Source organism: Biomphalaria glabrata, chromosome 5, assembly GCF_947242115.1.
Source record: "Biomphalaria glabrata chromosome 5, xgBioGlab47.1, whole genome shotgun sequence".
In the NCBI taxonomy this organism is placed as follows: domain Eukaryota; kingdom Metazoa; phylum Mollusca; class Gastropoda; family Planorbidae; genus Biomphalaria; species Biomphalaria glabrata.
Window position 1 is genome coordinate 41,421,999 of NC_074715.1, and position 18,298 is coordinate 41,440,296.

An 18,298-nucleotide genomic window follows, 5' to 3' on the forward strand; every position below is an offset into this window, starting at 1 on the left:
ATGAAAAAAAAAAAACAACTAGACTTTTAATAATTAAAAATAATTATTATTATGACATAGAAATGAGAATAATTGAATGTAAGCACTGCAGAATATATAAATCTATCTCACTTATCATCATTTATTATCATTAGTTTCTTATGTAATTAGAAATTGCTTTAGTTAGTTATGTAATCACTAATTTATATTTACTAGATGCCAGGTTAAACTAGTTTCTTCTAAAGTATTATGAAGAACTATATATGTCTGACATGAAAAAAAAAGGAAGCTCACCAGAAGTAATTTTAATATAAAATATGTTTGGCACAATGTTGTTACTAAGGTAACCGCCATGCTCATCAGGTGGTTGGCTACTCTGATACAGCAGTAAACACTTTGTTTTGTGCGTTTTGAAGTTAAACTTGAAGTCACCAGACTTCCAGGGATGTAGACGAAGGTAACTGTCTTTATGAACAATGGTAATAGAACGTTCAGATGGCTGTGATTCTGAAAGTGGTTGGCATAGCATAGGAGAATAAAAAGGTGATTACTGGCATTGCCCCAATGAACAATAATAAAATAAAATAGCTACACAGGGGGAAATTATGTGAAAAATGTAAGAGAAGAAACCAAGTAAAAAAAAAAACAAATCATGAGAAAGATCAATTAATTAAAGAATTTTCTAATAGGCAAAAAAAAAATTCTCATTCTCTCTTTTGAACTTACTATTTGGTAATTTTTCTATCTGCAGATATCACATTTTTTATTGGCAGTGTTTAGAAACTATAGAATTTTGTATTGACCTATATGTCAAGATAATACTTACTGCTTCCCCAACACTTTAAAGGACCAAGTGTCATTTGTGCGATGCCTTTAGGATTTTGTAAAAATGTCATTTCCATGATAGGAAGTTGCTTTGGCTCACGGTTATACCCCTTGTCAACGTAACGCTCTTTCTTGTCTGCAAGGTGAATTAAGATTATTAAATTGGAACCAAGAGAATATTATATTTAGCAAAAGCATATGCTGAAGATTTACAATTTAAAATCATCAGTTGTATAAAATATTTGTACTTAAGTCACAGTAGCAGTGTTCTCCTTCACAGCCATTGGGTCCTCGACAGTCACAATAGCCAGAGGATTGAGAGCCTATGTAATCAACTATTTCTCCACTTGTAGATTTGAACCAGGTTTTAGTACTTAGTCTGTAAAAGATCAAAATTTAAAAATTCAGACACTTCAATTCTGGTTAAAAAAAAAGAAAAAATTTACATATTTAAATCAAATTTTGAAATTCTAAGGACTTTTTTTCAAATATTATAAAAATAAATGTTTATTCTATAAAAATGATTTTCATTTAGGCTTGAGACACATAGAAGAAAGTGTACTTCACAAATCCAGCAAAATAAAAGCAAAACAATTTTAACGTATATATAAGTAATACTTTATTAATATTAAAGACATTACCTTATGGGTGAGTTGATGCAGTCATACTGAAGGTATTGCTCACATTTTCCTGAGTTAGTTGTCAAAGCTGTCAGCTGTTCTCTTGACATTTCCCTACCATTGCAAAAAAGTGGATAACATTTTTCAAAAGTTAAAGCTAATATTCTTTTAAAGATACACATTTTCATATGGTAAGCAATCTTTCTTAAAAAACAACTAATGATGTTAAATATAATGCTATTTGATCAAGTATTTATATACTTTTTTTATAAAACAGAAAATGCAAAGATTTTTCGAATTATAATTATAATAATGTATGATACATTTTTTACAAGAAAATTTCATTGTAAAATAACTTTAATTAAAATTTGTTACTTTTAAAATTGAATTTATAATTGAAATTTTGTTAAAATTACTTTATTACATGCTTTAATTAGTTGTCAATATACTTTATTTTTCAGTAAAATGCACGACATTTCATCTAAATTTGTACTATGCTCATAAAAATAATGAAAACTCAAGAAAATGCTATGATTCAAAATTTTGTAAACACATCATTCATCTGATGGAGACTGTTTTATTAATAAATAATTGTGAAGGTTATTGGATAAATAAGAGTTGTTTTTTTTTTATTGCTATTTATTTATATCTAAGGATAATTTAGTAATAAATTGTTTTTCTAGTTCTACTTTTGAAACAATATCTATTTCTACCTGTATTTCAGTTCATATCTACTGTCTGGCAGCCAAGATGCTCGTACAGTTGTATTTGGTCTAAAGTTGTGCTCTACTATTGTAGTTCCACCTGAATGATTCACATCCATCTCACACTGCACAAATGTGTGACTCAAGGGACCATCTCCATCAACATCAATAGGATAATATCCACTTAATTTATATCCCAAACTGTGGTAATCCTCACAAGAGGATGCATACCTGGCTGTGGTCATGAGAAAGAACAACTAAAGCAAGAGATCTAATGGTGATTATACATAATGAGCAAAGACAATTTTTCCAGCAAAATACACTTATAACAATGGTTGTTGGGACTAAAAACACTTTTTCCCTTCTACTTGCACTAAACCTACTACTAAGTAAAATAAACTTCAATTATTCTAATTGTCATAATTTATTTGAAGTTTTAAATTTTAATTACCATTTTATTGCAGTTATCAAGTAATAACAGGTAAAAATGCCTTCAATGTTACTCACAGAAGTGACATGCTTTGCCTTCATAGTGATTGCCAGGACAGATGCAATGTGTACCATCCCAGTCTGACAAACAAATTGATTTGTGCTCACAAATGTTATTTTCAGAACAGTGATCCACCAGAAGACATCTGCAAATAAGATAAGAAAAGATACTTTTATTGGTCCAAATGGAAAGTCTGTTTCGACTCCACCTCAGCATTACTACTATAACAATAATGATATAGATTTTAGATACATACTCATAGAAATAACAATAGAAAACAAAAAAAAAAAGACAAAAACAAAAATATATATATAAAAGGGTGAATTTTTTTTTACTAATGCTTTTTAAGCATAGAACCGATTCAAGATAGCATTAGTAGCCAGAAACAGAAAAGTTTATCTCTTATATAGATAACTAGACTAATATGCCTTGGCATGGGATATGTGAAGTGAACTGTCCAGAGATCAAAACTTGCCACTGTCATTTCCTGCAGGAGGTTTGAGCTAGAAATTAATCACCTTTATTTCTAAAGGGGCATCTGAAACTTATAAGAAGACAAATCAAGGGATATTAAACTGCTGAAAAGTCACCTAAATTGGGAAGAACCAAGTTGAAATTATATTTCACCCTAAAGAGGTAAAAAATCACTAAAAGTGACCAGAAGTTACAAAATAAACCTACTACAAGCGAAATGACTTTAACCAGCATATTTGTTTATTCCTTAAAAAAAGACTGAGGTAAATCACTTTCTGGAAAATAAAAAATCTGATTTGTTCTAGAATAGGCTCTATGCTGCTGATAAGGTTTTTTAGTCAACAGTGATGTGTCACAGCCCAATATACAAAGAAAAACTCTTTCGGCAACTGGCTAAGTTTTTTTTCCCTATGACAATTTGGATTAAAATGACAAGCAACAGTTTAACTATAAATGAATCATGACTTATTTCATTTCTTACCCATCAAGAATTAGTCCAACAGCAGATTCTGATTCCATGAGAGCTATAGGATCCAAACGATCTCCTTGTATTTTAATTCTTAGCATGCAGCCAACATAGCCATATTGTTCTGAAATGAAACAAGGAAATGAAACAACAAAATTCACAGTTCCCTTTTTTAGTTCACAAGTGGCTTTTAATGTAAAAGAAAAGCTATGATTAGATTAGCTACTCAGTAAGTCAGTTAAATCAATTAGATGGTAAACATGACTGTCTAGACACTTTATAACAAGGGTGATGTGTTTTACATAAATCAAGGTTATGTTTTTTTTATTAACAAGACAGGAAATAATTTTATGACATTTGATTACAGAAACTCTGAAACTATTTGAGAACACATAAAATGGGAACAACAGTGAATCTAATTTAACTGTAATTAATAATAAAGACTAAGCCTATGTTGGACAACCTATTGCTAACAGCTCATAGCTAAAAGTGCAAAATATACATTTTTAAGGAACATCTGTAATTTATATTAATAAATCTTACTATCAATCTTCCTAAGACTGTATCCTAAAATAACTGTTCCCTTGTGTTCTAATGCTCTGGGGTACTGGCTTGTTTCTGCTGTGTTACCATCAACTTGTACTTTCACTTTGCTGAGAACAAATTTCATGAGACAATAGATGAATAAAAAAATAAGTTAATCATTAACACTACCTATTAAGCAGAGCACTTACAATGTTATCAGTTAAATAAAAAATTTTATTTTTCATCCAATATAAATCATGTCTCAGAGTGAAAATGAATGAAATCTTGTGAATAAGCTTTGTTTCTTAGCACTAAAACTATGATTATGTTGTTGTCCACTTACCTGTTGACTAGAAATAACTGCACTTCATGCACCAGACCATCACTAACTATCAAAGGCAATGAAATGTTTTCATGAGTTGAAGGGAATCTGTCAGATGGCATGAACTGTAAGACTGGTTGTTTGTTTATAATCCAAAGCTAGAGAATATAACATTAGAATGCATTCTTATTATTATTAAAAATTAATCTTGCTTTATAAAGGAGTCATTAACTTCTAAGATAAAATGTTGTTGATATAATGATAATTATCATGACATTAATTTGTTGGAAGCTTGCAGGCATGTCATTTACCAGCAGCATTGCAGTACTGAGAATGAACAAACAACAATTACAGGAATTAGGAACTGCTTGTAAATGTGATGAAATATGTTTATTTACATGACATAAAACCAATTTCCATGAAGATATTAGATGAACATAATAACCTTCTAGCTTCACTTATAATACATTCATATCACTAAGTCCACTACTTGACTTCACATAAACTTGTTTCATCAATATAACTACTTGCTTCAACTTCTTATTACGACTTGCTAAAACAACCTGTCTTGCTACTACAACTGTACTTGATTGACTCTTCTGTCCAACTTGCTACTACAACTGTACTTGACTGACTCTTCTGTCCAACTTGCTACTACAACTGTACTTGACTGACTCTTCTGTCCAACTTGCTACTACAACTGTACTTGACTGACTCTTCTGTCCAACTTGCTACTACAACTGTACTTGACTGACTCTTCTGTCCAACTTGCTACTACAACTGTACTTGACTGACTCTTCTGTCCAACTTGCTACTACAACTGTACTTGACTGACTCTTCTGTCCAACTTGCTACTACAACTGTACTTGACTGACTCTTCTGTCCAACTTGCTACTACAACTGTACTTGACTGACTCTTCTGTCCAACTTGCTACTACAACTGTACTTGACTGACTCTTCTGTCCAACTTGCTACTACAACTGTACTTGACTGACTCTTCTGTCCAACTTGCTACTACAACTGTACTTGACTGACTCTTCTGTCCAACTTGCTACTACAACTGTACTTGACTGACTCTTCTGTCCAACTTGCTACTACAACTGTACTTGACTGACTCTTCTGTCCAACTTGCTACTACAACTGTACTTGACTGACTCTTCTGTCCAACTTGCTACTACAACTGTACTTGACTGACTCTTTTGTCTAAACTTAACTCAACTAACTTCTTCAACCGACTTAGCTTGACTTTCTAAAACTCTCCATCTCTAATAAGCTTGACTTTCTAAAACTCTCCATTTCTCATAAGCTTGACTTTCTAAAACTCTCCATCTCTCATAAGCTTGACTTTCTAAAACTCTCCATCTCTCATAAGCTTGACATACTAAAACTCTCCATCTCTCATAAGCTTGACTTTCTAAAACTCTCCATCTCTCATAAGCTTGACTTTCTAAAACTCTCTATCTCTCATAAGCTTGACTTTCTAAAACTCTCCATCTCTCATAAGCTTGACTTTCTAAAACTCTCCATCTCTCATAAGCTTGACTTTCTAAAACTCTCCATCTCTCATAAGCTTGACTTTCTAAAACTCTCCATCTCTCATAAGCTTGACTTTCTAAAACTCTCCATCTCTCATAAGCTTGACTTTCTAAAACTCTCTATCTCTCATAAGCTTGACTTTCTAAAACTCTCCATCTCTCATAAGCTTGACTTTCTAAAACTCTCCATCTCTCATAAGCTTGACTTTCTAAAACTCTCCATCTCTCATAAGCTTGACTTTCTAAAACTCTCCATCTCTCATAAGCTTGACTTTCTAAAACTCTCCATCTCTCATAAGCTTGACTTTCTAAAACTCTCCATCTCTCATACTTCTGGTCATATGTAAATCATTTTTACTATTTATATTTCCATGGTCTGTATTCACAGAATTCCCCTAAGTAAAATAAGGTACAATAAATCAACTATTTTGCCTGTGACAAATATTTTAAAAGTTTTCTAAAATATTATTTGCTTTCCTTTAGTTTAATCATACACAATATTGATAAAAAGGCAACAATGATATCTTTTATGAGATAAAATGTAGTATAATCAATAGCTCTTTTGATTAAGTATGGCAAGAACAATACTTGTAAGTTGATGACCTTTTGATCAAAACAAAAAAAAGTAAAATATTTTATAAAATCATTTTACACAGTGCTTTTCATACTGCAGCGTATTGTTAGTTAGGGATGAAATTGAAACACTCAAACCAGAAGCCAAATTAAAGCATGGTATTTGACTACACTATAAAAACTTTTCTGTGACTGATCCAGCATTTTCCGGATAGCAACAGACAACCTATTAACTATAAACTGTTACATTATTCAACATCTAATATTCAGTTCAACACTTTAAAAAAATTATTGTTACATTATGATTACCTCTAATCTACCAAATATATTTGCTTACCTCTAATCTACCAAATATATTTGCTTACCTCTAATCTACCAAATATATTTGCTTACCTCTAATCTACCAAATATATTTGCTTACCTCTAATCTACCAAATATATTTGCTGATCCTGTTTCTCTTTTTGACATCAGTTCTACAAACATCAGTATGGCTGTATTGTGGAAAGTTCTAATCTTAAACTCCACACTCAGGCTTTGTCCCACTTGACCAATGTCCCACCTCAACATGGAGGATGATCTGAAAGAAAATAAAGCAGAATGAAAACAAAAGCTTTTGATCACTTACCATTTATTTAACACAAACTTGTTTACAATGTAAACATGAAAAATTAAAAAAAAAATTCTTTCATACTGTAAATTATTTATAAAGCCAAGGCTTTACATACTACATTTGTTCAGATGATAAGATAATCTTACCTGGGGAATGAAATGGGAACTTCTGAGACTTTCTCGCATCCATATAGTGGACCAGATCCTCCATTGTATGAACACCTGGCATTGCCTTTAGAAAGCTCATACAACACAGACACATCATCAATATAAACATTTCGCAGACATCCCACAAAGCTTTGTGTAACAGGAAGACCTAAAAATTTATTGATAACATGTTATTAGAACAAATGATCTAAATGATATTTTGAAGTAAGCTTTTAAAAATTTATGTTTTTTTTTTTTATTTTAAGCTCTGTAGGATGTAAACATTCACTTATTTCCAATATTTTGGTTCCTCTTATGTTTGTTTCAATCAAAGATAGGTCTATAGGGCCTATTCTAAATTTTCTTGGCCTCAATAAAATTAAGATGTAGATATAGGAATCTAGATTAGATCATGTTTAAACTGAGAGCTAGTACTAGTCAGTAGGCCTACTAATAGATTTATACATCATAATGGCATATGGACTAGTACAACTATACTAGACCTAAAGTATAGAACTAGATATAGATCTATATAATAACAGTTTTAAAAAGTTTTCAAATTACTGAATCCAGCGCTACGTTGAAGAATACTCCCCCCCCCCTCTTTTTTTTTCCTTTTTTTTTTATTCAAGCACACGTCACCGGTGGTAAAATAAGTAATATATATATATATATAACAAATTTGTACAAAAGCTCCTTCTTTCCTAGTACCATTAGAGCATGGAAGGTTGCCTGAATCAGCCAGGAAAACATGGCAGAGTTTTAAGTCATAGATTAAGATTGATAATCTGATTTAGGCCTTTTTAGGGACATGCGTACGAACTTCGAAGTAGGCCTAATTTGCCCTAATCATCTTTTTTTTTTTTTCGAAGTAAGTTCTGTATTTTATAAGTATCGCGGACAACTGATAAAATATTTTTATTTCATCATGATCTTTCTTGTAACTCACACCTTTAGCTGTAGACTTTGAGACAGTCAAATAATTAAAGGTTAATATTATATGAAAAAAAAAGTTATGTTAGAGTAAATACCGCAGGATGATCTCTATTAAAAAAACAACATAGATTGTCGGAAAAGAAAAAAAAAGTGTTGAGAGGCGGGAAGATTAGCGACGAACGGAAAGGTCAACTTTTTTTTTTTTTAAAGCAGCTCAGCCCGAATGGAATCGATGAATGGCCGACAACATGTCATACACGGAGAATGTTAATTTAGCGGGGAGAGAACTCTGAGGAGAAATGGAGAGATTGAGCGAAGAATATAGATCTATACGAGATATGGCATTCTACACAAGTCACGCGGGTTAAGAGAAAACTAAAACGTTCAAGTGAAAATATGTCAAAATTAAGAAGTTTATATACTGACAACATGACACATCAATAGAACACTATTAACCTGCCGGTATTTAGACTTTAAAGATGCATCGTTATATTGTCTGCCGTAGTTATAGACACAACTCATTTATTATGATTTATAGATCTAGTCCTCGCCAAGACATTTTGTGTGATTAAAGGAAAATGATGACGTTGAGTCAGAACAACAGAAACAAATTCTAAGCTATTGATTTTGTTTTCCTAGATAGTAGGGAACACAGCAGACTAAGTGGTTTGGGAATTATGTATTAATGGATTATTCTTTCATGTCTGTCTACCGCCTAATCTGTCTGGTAGGCCTAATGAACATTGACATAGCTTCCTAGATCTAGTACCAAAAGATAATAATCAAATCGCTTTTGAAAAAGAAAAGGAATAAGAAGCCTTGGGCGTAACATTTTATTTATGGCTTGTTGTTATTTTATCTAAACACAGAAAGTCAACATTGTTGACTTCAAATCAAAATCAACAGCATGCTCTCTTCCGCTGAAAATCGGATCTTTTAAGCTCCAGCCGAATTAAATGTCCCCTGGCATTACTGTTGATTGTAAACTCTCCATATTTCTATTTGATTTTTTTGTTATAAAATTAAGTGGTTAGACCTTGACAAGAATTGGTTAAATAAATAACTAAAAATACCCGGACACAATACGGCGATCTCAGGAAGCGGTAAAATTGTTTGAAGCCAAAATGGTCTTTAGTTGAGTAGACACGTAGGCTATACGTTACATCCATGTGGGTGTGAGAGAGGAGGGAACAAGAGAGGAGGGAACAAGAGAGGAGGGAACAAGAGAGGCAATACAGTTTGGGTGAGAGTCATTATTTAACAACGTCAATTGTGGTCGATTCCCACGGAATGAGTGGAGGACAATTCATCCTGACATACAAAGCAAACTGAAAGCTAATCGGCTGCTTCAATTAACAGGACACATTGTTTAATAAAGTGTATATTCCGTAGCCATCAGGAAAGTATTTCAAACGTCTACATGTGACGGCCTCCTCGACACCAACAAAAAATTCACATCCTCCCCCTCCCCACCACCATAAGCTAGAAGATCGAGGCGGAGACCCGGCCGGTTGTTCACTACAGAAGCGCACTCTCCTGGTCTCGAGACAATACTTTTCATCCTAATACATATATATATATATATATATATATATATATATATATATATATATATATATATATATGTATATATATATATATATATATATTATATATATATATATATATTTATTTATTTATTTATTTATATATACATACACATATATACAGTGCTTTTTTGTGACGGTACGCACCGGTAGGCCTACGGCGTACCGGTACTCTTTTCAATGAGGGAATAAAAACATTACTTTTCTTGTATTTGAACGTTTATTAATTAATTAGTAGATAAAAGTTAGCAAACCATCACTGAGTACCGGCACTTATTTATTTACAAAAAAAGCACTGTGTATATATATATAGGGTTAGGGTTAGGGTTATATATATATATATGCGCAGGTCAATTAAGATAAAGAGAGAGGCATAACTGGTCAAAACTAAAATGTGAGGGATATTCGAGGTACACCTGCACCTATTCTACATGTACTTCTGATAAGGGTGAAATAGTCGTTAAATCATCTTCATGTCAACAAGTATTGTAGTTGATCTTTTTTTTTGTTGTTTTTTGTCACATAAAAAAGTCGTCAACAGAACAATGTTCAATAGTCGGGAGAAATTCGACCGTTCTGAATTCTGATATCAGAAAGTCGAGTAGAGTCGCATTAGCGAAGATATGCTGAAATATCTTCTTCTGTAAAATAAAATATACATATGCATTCCATTTTAAGTTTCTTGAAAAATATATTGAACACCTTCACGTCTTCTAACGAGCGCGTCACAGTTAACGAAATGCTGAGCATCTTGTATATGATAAAAATGTTAACACAAAACTGGAATAACTACTTCCTTTAGGACAGAGGCTCTTAAACGTTTTGACTCGGGGACCTCCTTGTATAGTAAAAACTTGCACACGGACCCCTAAGGGAAAAAAAGCTGCATAAATGCACGTTATATAAGTAACATGTAAAAAAAAAAGCGACACACTGCAAAAGGATTTCTGTTACCACACAAGTTCCATGTTTTACCATAAGCTCGGCATAGCTACATTTGTGCCTGCGGTTGCATCGCTTATATTTATGTTGGTCTAATTGTTCAGGGTTTTTTTTCGCATCACCTCCTTACTTTGAAGGGCATGCACGACATCTAAAGAAACCAATCAAGAGTGTTCCGCAATCGTTTTGTTTCTAACGCGTGTCTGTACATATCTACACATACTTTTAAAGCTGGATTAACCCTAGACAATGCTTTCTTTGTCTTAGTTCTCTGTCTGCACTTGTCACAATTAATCTGTCTCTAATAAGACTTTTTTTTAAATCACCAAATTCACAGTTTTTTTTTATTTATTCATCAGCACAGTCAAGTAGCTATCAAAGTTACCCCCCCCCCCACCACCCACCCTTGGAGTAGCTGTAAAAAACTTGCGTATGTAACGCTTCTCTTTGGGACACAATATGCTCCAAATTTACAAACATATTAAGACTTTTAGATGTCAGTTATTAAGACTTTCAGAAGTCTGTTATTAAGAGTTCACTTACCTTTAGTCTCAACGAAATTATTTCCACCCCCAATATAAATGTGTGAGTCAAGGCTGAGATAATAATCTCTCAGGACTCTCTTCTCTGTCGACTTGCCGTCAAGATAAAATGTGACGTTTCTTTGGCGATGTTCAATGGTCAGATTGTGCCACCTGGGAAATAGAAAACATCCACTGAAAAGTTGATTCAATTTCACCATGAAAGCTGAAAAAAAAAAAAAATTCCTCCAATGTTTCCGACAGGTGAATTTCAAGTCTAAAAAAAGGATCTATATCTTTGCAATAGATGGTATTACTAATTATGTTTTTTCTAGACTGTATATATAGTCTTTATTTATAACGTATTTTCGGTACAATAAACAAAAAATGATATAAATCTATTTTAAAAATGTTGCTTGAAGAATTTGACAAAAATAATACAAAATTCCATTCAAAAACATTAAAAGAAATATTTTTCTTTTAAAAATAGCAATCTGATTCTGTTATGAAAATATCTATGTAAAAACACTTTTTATCATTTAAAAATGTAGTCTCTATATTCGATTTTAAACGATAAGTTACGGAAACGTGTTTTGTTACAATTTTATTTCTAAAAATGCTCAAGCATACATAATTTTATATTCCAATGGATTCATTTTTAATGGCATTTACAGCAAGTGGTAGTTAGCCAACAAAGTACATACACTACTTTGCCTTGAACTCGTGTGAACATAAACATGCTTTTTGATGAAAAAAAATCAGTCCATGCCAATGTAAATTAAGCTTGCAAATAATTAGAAAAAACAAAACAAAGAGATAATGCGTTTCTGTATCGGGGCTCAACTTGTGTGTCCCGTACATTTGCTTAAAAAACATTTGGGTTCTTATCACTTTTGCTTGGATATCCTTACAATATCTTTTCGAGTTTTTAATTCTGTTCTCGGAATCGCGAGTCAATGAGGTGGAACAAGCAACGTCTAATACATTTGATTCAAGACTCATCAATACGGAGAGATGTACATAACCAGAAGGGTATTGGCCGGGTGAGGGGAATTGACAAGGGAAGTAAGCTTGCAGCTAAGACAAATATATTTCATAATTTTTTAAAATGAAAATTTCGTTCAAATCGTTTTCCATGAAAATAGTAAATATTTACCCTTTCATAACATACTTGACTATAACAACAACAACAAAATGGTGATATTCGGCATCTTTGACAGAACGTTGAACTGCCTAGATCTAAATCTAACAGCAGAACTAGTTGATACTTATGTTACGATAAATGATTCAATAAGGCTTCTTAACTCATCCATCTCTCTGCCGCCATCAACATAGGCAGGCATTGACAACTATTCTTTCCATTTTCTTCTATTATAATGCTAGTCCCCACCTGTTTCGCACTATTTCTTTCAATTTGACTGACAATGTTTTGTTAGTTCAAGTTAACTCATCAAGCTAAACGAGTTGAATACCATCGTTAAAAATACCATTCAACTTAGGTATGCTAATGTAAAGGTTAAAAGTGACCATTTTTTTTTTTTTAGGAAATGTGTTTGTGCAGTTCAGCCAATAAACATCCACTAAACAAGTTTGAACTCTGAATGCGCTCCATTGTGACGTATTTTGGGGTAACACAATCGAAAAGCATATCAATACTTTACATGCTGAGACAACGAAACAAAAAATGAGTCTTTGCAACTAGCAGCAATTTCCCCGCGGGAAGTAATTGTCGGCAGCTGCTAAATGCGAATAGTTGATCCATTTCTGTTGATGTGTTGTGTTTCATACTTCAGGTCTTTTCACAACGGGGGCAAAAGTTTGTCACAATCTGATAATTATTAGGAAGCTCTATCATTGTAATCATAGTAGCCTTTAATTATGTCAAGTTTTTAAAATTATTTTATGCCTAAATATAAATGGAACTTCATTCACACCCTCGGGTTTTTTTTATTTCGACAATTTACATGATGGGTGTAAAAAAATATATCTAAGATTTAGTTGTTTGGTTTTAAAGTTCCTTCTCAAAATGTAATTGTCTGGGTCTGTTGCTCAAGAAAATAATGTCAATGTCTTTGATTCCAAAGTCAAGGATGAGAGCAGTGTTTCACATGACTATAATGTGATAAAAATGTAATTTTTAGATCAGTTATCAGGCTAAACTTCTATTTAACTGCATCGCTATGTTATTTTAAAGGACTAAATGGTTTTAAATAAAGCTAAAAAAAGCTCTTTCACTCTTATCTTATACATTACGACGTTAGTCTATTGATTTAGATGTTATTGTTAATGTTGTAAGCTGTGGATACTTTCAATAGAACGTGTGCTGCATGCATACAAATTAGATACAATAAAACATGTCAACAAGTCAAATAATATTAATTTGCAACGTTTTTATAATAACTGTTGTCATTTGAAAGTATGGGTGGAGATATTAAATTGAGGCTTGAAATGCAGCTTCACCAAAAAATTGAACGCAGCCAATAAGTAAGTTTTATTAACAACACTTTTGATAAATAACGTATATCCTTTATTTAAATTGTACGAATCACTAACTCCTTGCCTTACCTCCTACTATTCTTTTATTCATACGTCACTTCCGCTTTTAGTCAAGACTTAATTCAAAGTTTAGCTAGAGTCTGTTTCAAGTCCCTCTCCCATACAATCAAATCGCAACAATGTCAATGTTATGACTCTGAACATTTTAGCTCTATTATTAATATCACTTTGTCAGTCGAAAGAAAAAGCAAAGTATAATTCTTCTTAAGAAAAATGTCTCTGTTAGGCGCGAGGTTATTTTGTTAGTTGCTATTGCTATAATGTTAATTCACATAAAAATAAAAAAGTCAAAAAGAAGCTTTGCAGTATATAGATCTATACAGGTAAAGACAAAGCATTAGTTATTTCGTAAATTAATAAATCTGGTTAAACACTGACTTTTTATGGGCACAAAGAGAGAATTACAAAAAAAAAAAGTAATCAAAATAGTTGCTCACCTACTTCTGAAACAAACGAGTAAAGACACATTTAGTTTTAAAAGTTTGCAAAAAGTTTGAATGAAATGATGGGCGTGATAGTAGATGGGAAACTTTGAAATGCCTTTACTTGTCCTTTTTAGTAGTTATTAATACGCACAAAGGGATGATCACAGTTTATGCTTAGATAATGAAGAGTTTCAAGTTCGAATCCAGATGCAGGATCACAAGGCTGGGATGTTTAGCTTTAATGGGTAATGAACACTAATTGGGGATAGTTAAGCAGCAAGTCGTTGTTCTGGCAACATGATACCTTCGTTGTTCTGGCAACATGATACCTTCGTTGTTCTGGCAACATGATACCTTCGTTGTTCTGGCAACATGATACCTTCGTTGTTCTGGCAACATGATACCTTCGTTGTTCTGGCAACATGATACCTTCGTTGTTCTGGCAACATGATACCTTCGTTGTTCTGGCAACATGATACCTTCGTTGTTCTGGCAACATGATACCTTCGTTGTTCTGGCAACATGATACCTTCGTTGTTCTGGCAACATGATACCTTCGTTGTTTTTCATCGTTTAGGGTGTAGGTATTTTCACTATGTTTTTGTATTCACATTTTTGTTTCGCTTTAAAATTAGTTTACGTCATTTTTAATGATTGGTTGAAAGAAATGACGTAATACGTGAATAGAAAACATGCTCAATGATAATTAACATAAGTACCAACATCAAACTATTGGAAGTGATGGGAAATACACACGACAGACAAAAGAAAAACAAAAGGAATATATAAATATGAAATAAAATGTGTTGTTACAATGACTGTATCTTGTGACATCAAGTGAAGAATTCCATATTGTTTACGACTACATTAAATCATTGCAAACATTTCTAGTTTTCGGGTATTTCCACATGTTTAATTTGCTATGGACTTTAAGCACAATGGACCTCATTCACCGATCGTAAACAAATAACATTAAGTCACGTGATTCTCTATCGCTTCTATACAAATTACGATCTAATTTTAACCAACAATGGTTATCACGTGACAGTTTTTTTTTCGTTGTTTTATCAATATTATCACGTGACCGTTCGTTTTGATGAATGAGGTCCATTAAATTGATGACCAACTAACACAAGTATGTGAAATCCATACTTCATACAACAAATTCATACAAGAATCATTACATTTGGTTTGGTTTCCAAAAATGGATTTGCCTTTTCATGTCTCCAACACATAATTATTATAAAAATAGGTTTCAGATTTCAATTATTCAATTGTAAACCGCCCCTTTGTGTCAGCTAACTCAGTTGATCCTTATTGATGGCTCCGCCCCTGGGTGCTGTTGTATCAAGTATGGGAACTAGACTAAAGGACAAGGTTGACAATAATAGTGAATTCCCATTCTGACATTTGACGTGACAGTAACTAGATCTGGCTGTTTACCTGCCATCGTCCAGTCCTATGCCCTCAGCGAAGGTAAGGTCTTCGCTCTCAAAGGAGATGGAGACGTGGATGGAGCCGGAATAGATGGACACCGTGATGTGTGTGTGGTAGGGCGTGCTGCCCACAGCATACAACAGCACACCAGAACCTCGCTCGGTCTAAAAATAGAAAATAACATGAAGCTTTTATCATTTTGTAACATGAATAATGAGTGGATGAGTAACACAGTACACAAACCAGTAGGAGGGTCTGGGGGGAGTAACAATACACAAACATGTTGGAGGGTCTGGGTGGAGTAACAATACACAAACCAGTAGGAGGGTCTGGGGGACTAACAATACACAAACCAGTAGGAGGGTCTGGGGGGAGTAACAATACACAAACCAGTAGGAAGGTCTGGGGGGGGGAGTAACAATACACAAACCAGTAAGAGGGTCTGGGGGGGAGTAACAATACACAAACCAGTAGGAGAGTCTGGGGGGGGGGGAGTAACAATACACAAACCAGTAAGAGGGTCTGGGGGTGGAGTAACAATACAAAAACCAGTAAGAGGGTCTGGGGGGGGGAGTAACAATACACAAACCAGTAGGAGGGTCTGGGGGAGTAACAATACACAAACCAGTAAGAGGGTCTGGGGGGGGAGTAACAATACACAAACCAGTAAGAGGGTCTGGGGGGGAGTAACAATACACAAACCAGTAGGAGGGTCTGGGGGGGGGAGTAACAATACACAAACCAGTAGGAGGGTCTGGGGGGGGGAAGTAACAATACACAAACCAGTAGGAGGGTCTGGGGGGGGAGTAACAATACACAAACCAGTAAGAGGGTCTGGGGTCGAGTAACAATACACAAACCAGTAGGAGGGTCTGGGGGGGGGAGAAACAATACACAAACCAGTAGGAGGGTCTGGGGGGGGGAGAAACAATACACAAACCAGTAGGAGGGTCTGGGGAGGGGAGAAACAATACACAAACCAGTAGGAGGGTCTGGGGGGGGAGAAACAATACACAAACCAGTAGGAGGGTCTGGGGAGGGGAGAAACAATACACAAACCAGTAGGAGGGTCTAGGGTGAAGTAACAATACACAAACCAGTAAGAGGGTCTGGGGTGGAGTAACAATACACAAACCAGTAGGAGGGTCTGGGGGGGAGTAACAATACACAAACCAGTAGGAGGGTGTGGGGGAGAGTAACAATACACAAACCAGTAGGAGGGTCTGGGGGGGGAGTAACAATACACAAACCAGTAGGAGGGTCTAGGGTGAAGTAACAATACACAAACCAGTAAGAGGGTCTGGGGTGGAGTAACAATACACAAACCAGTAGGAGGGTCTAGGGTGAAGTAACAATACACAAACCAGTAAGAGGGTCTGGGGTGGAGTAACAATACACAAACCAGTAGGAGGGTCTGGGGGGGGGAGTAACAATACACAAACCAGTAGGAGGGTCTGGGGGGGGAGAAACAATACACAAACCAGTAGGAGGGTCTTGGGGGGGGGAGAAACAATACACAAACCAGTAGGAGGGTCTGGGGGGGGGGGAGAAACAATACACAAACCAGTAGGAGGGTCTGGGGGGGGGGGAGAAACAATACACAAACCAGTAGGAGGGTGTGGGGGGGGGGGGGAGTAACAATACACAAACCAGTAGGAGGGTGTGGGGGGGAGTAACAATACACAAACCAGTAGGAGGGTGGGGGGGGGGGAGAAACAATACACAAACCAGTAAGAGGGTCTGGGGGGGAGAAACAATACACAAACCAGTAAGAGGGTCTGGGGGGGAGTAACAATACACAAACCAGTAAGAGGGTCTGGGGGGGGGGTAGAAACAATACACAAACCAGTAAGAGGGTCTGGGGGGGGGGAGAAACAATACACAAACCAGTAAGAGGGTCTGGGGGGGAGTAACAATACACAAACCAGTAAGAGGGTCTGGGGGGGGGGAGAAACAATACACAAACCAGTAAGAGGGTCTGGGGGGGGAGAAACAATACACAAACCAGTAAGAGGGTCTGGGGGGGGGGTAGAAACAATACACAAACCAGTAGGAGGGTCTGGGGGGGGTAGAAACAATACACAAACCAGTAGGAGGATCTGGGGAGGGTAGAAACAATACACAAACCAGTAGGAGGGTCTGGGGAGGGTAGAAACAATACACAAACCAGTAGGAGGGTCTAGGGTGAAGTAACAATACACAAACCAGTAGGAGGGTCTGGGGAGGGTAGAAACAATACACAAACCAGTAGGAGGGTCTAGGGGGAATAAACAATGTAGAAATCTATGCTGCAACAGGAAAACAAAAGAGATACATTAATAAAAACAAAATTCAATTTTAATCAAATTTTGAAATATAATGCGAAATGTAGACATATATCAAGTCTACTGTTATGCTAGGACAAATTTGTACAGATGCTCCTTCTTCTTCCCTAGTGTTATTAGAGCAGTGAATAGGTTGCCTGAGCTAGCCAGGAAAACCAGTGACTTGGCAGAATGTAGGTCATTGGTTAATATGCATGACTAAATGCATTACGCGTAGGATGTAATTATCTTCTTTTTTTGAAGTAACGTCTGTATTATATAAGATAAGATACAGTCTACTATCTATTACTTTGTATTATAT

At 34.9% G+C, this 18,298-nt stretch overlaps 1 protein-coding gene across 7 annotated transcripts in view; it reads right to left on the reverse strand.

The window, feature by feature from the left end:
• Positions 1 to 18,298, reverse strand: part of LOC106065004 (axotactin-like) — a 107,580-nt gene that overhangs the window by 18,456 nt on the left and 70,826 nt on the right. For all 7 annotated transcript variants that reach the window (XM_056029128.1, XM_056029126.1, XM_056029127.1 and 4 more), the window contains exons 7-19: positions 15,680 to 15,837; positions 11,278 to 11,429; positions 7,271 to 7,439; positions 6,935 to 7,091; positions 4,427 to 4,563; positions 4,102 to 4,211; positions 3,574 to 3,682; positions 2,636 to 2,763; positions 2,138 to 2,363; positions 1,446 to 1,538; positions 1,053 to 1,183; positions 806 to 940; positions 274 to 486 (exon numbers count right to left, since the gene is read on the reverse strand). In XM_056029128.1, coding sequence (XP_055885103.1) covers positions 274 to 486; positions 806 to 940; positions 1,053 to 1,183; positions 1,446 to 1,538; positions 2,138 to 2,363; positions 2,636 to 2,763; positions 3,574 to 3,682; positions 4,102 to 4,211; positions 4,427 to 4,563; positions 6,935 to 7,091; positions 7,271 to 7,439; positions 11,278 to 11,429; positions 15,680 to 15,837 — 1,918 coding nt within the window. The remainder of the gene's footprint in view (positions 1 to 273; positions 487 to 805; positions 941 to 1,052; positions 1,184 to 1,445; positions 1,539 to 2,137; positions 2,364 to 2,635; positions 2,764 to 3,573; positions 3,683 to 4,101; positions 4,212 to 4,426; positions 4,564 to 6,934; positions 7,092 to 7,270; positions 7,440 to 11,277; positions 11,430 to 15,679; positions 15,838 to 18,298) is intronic.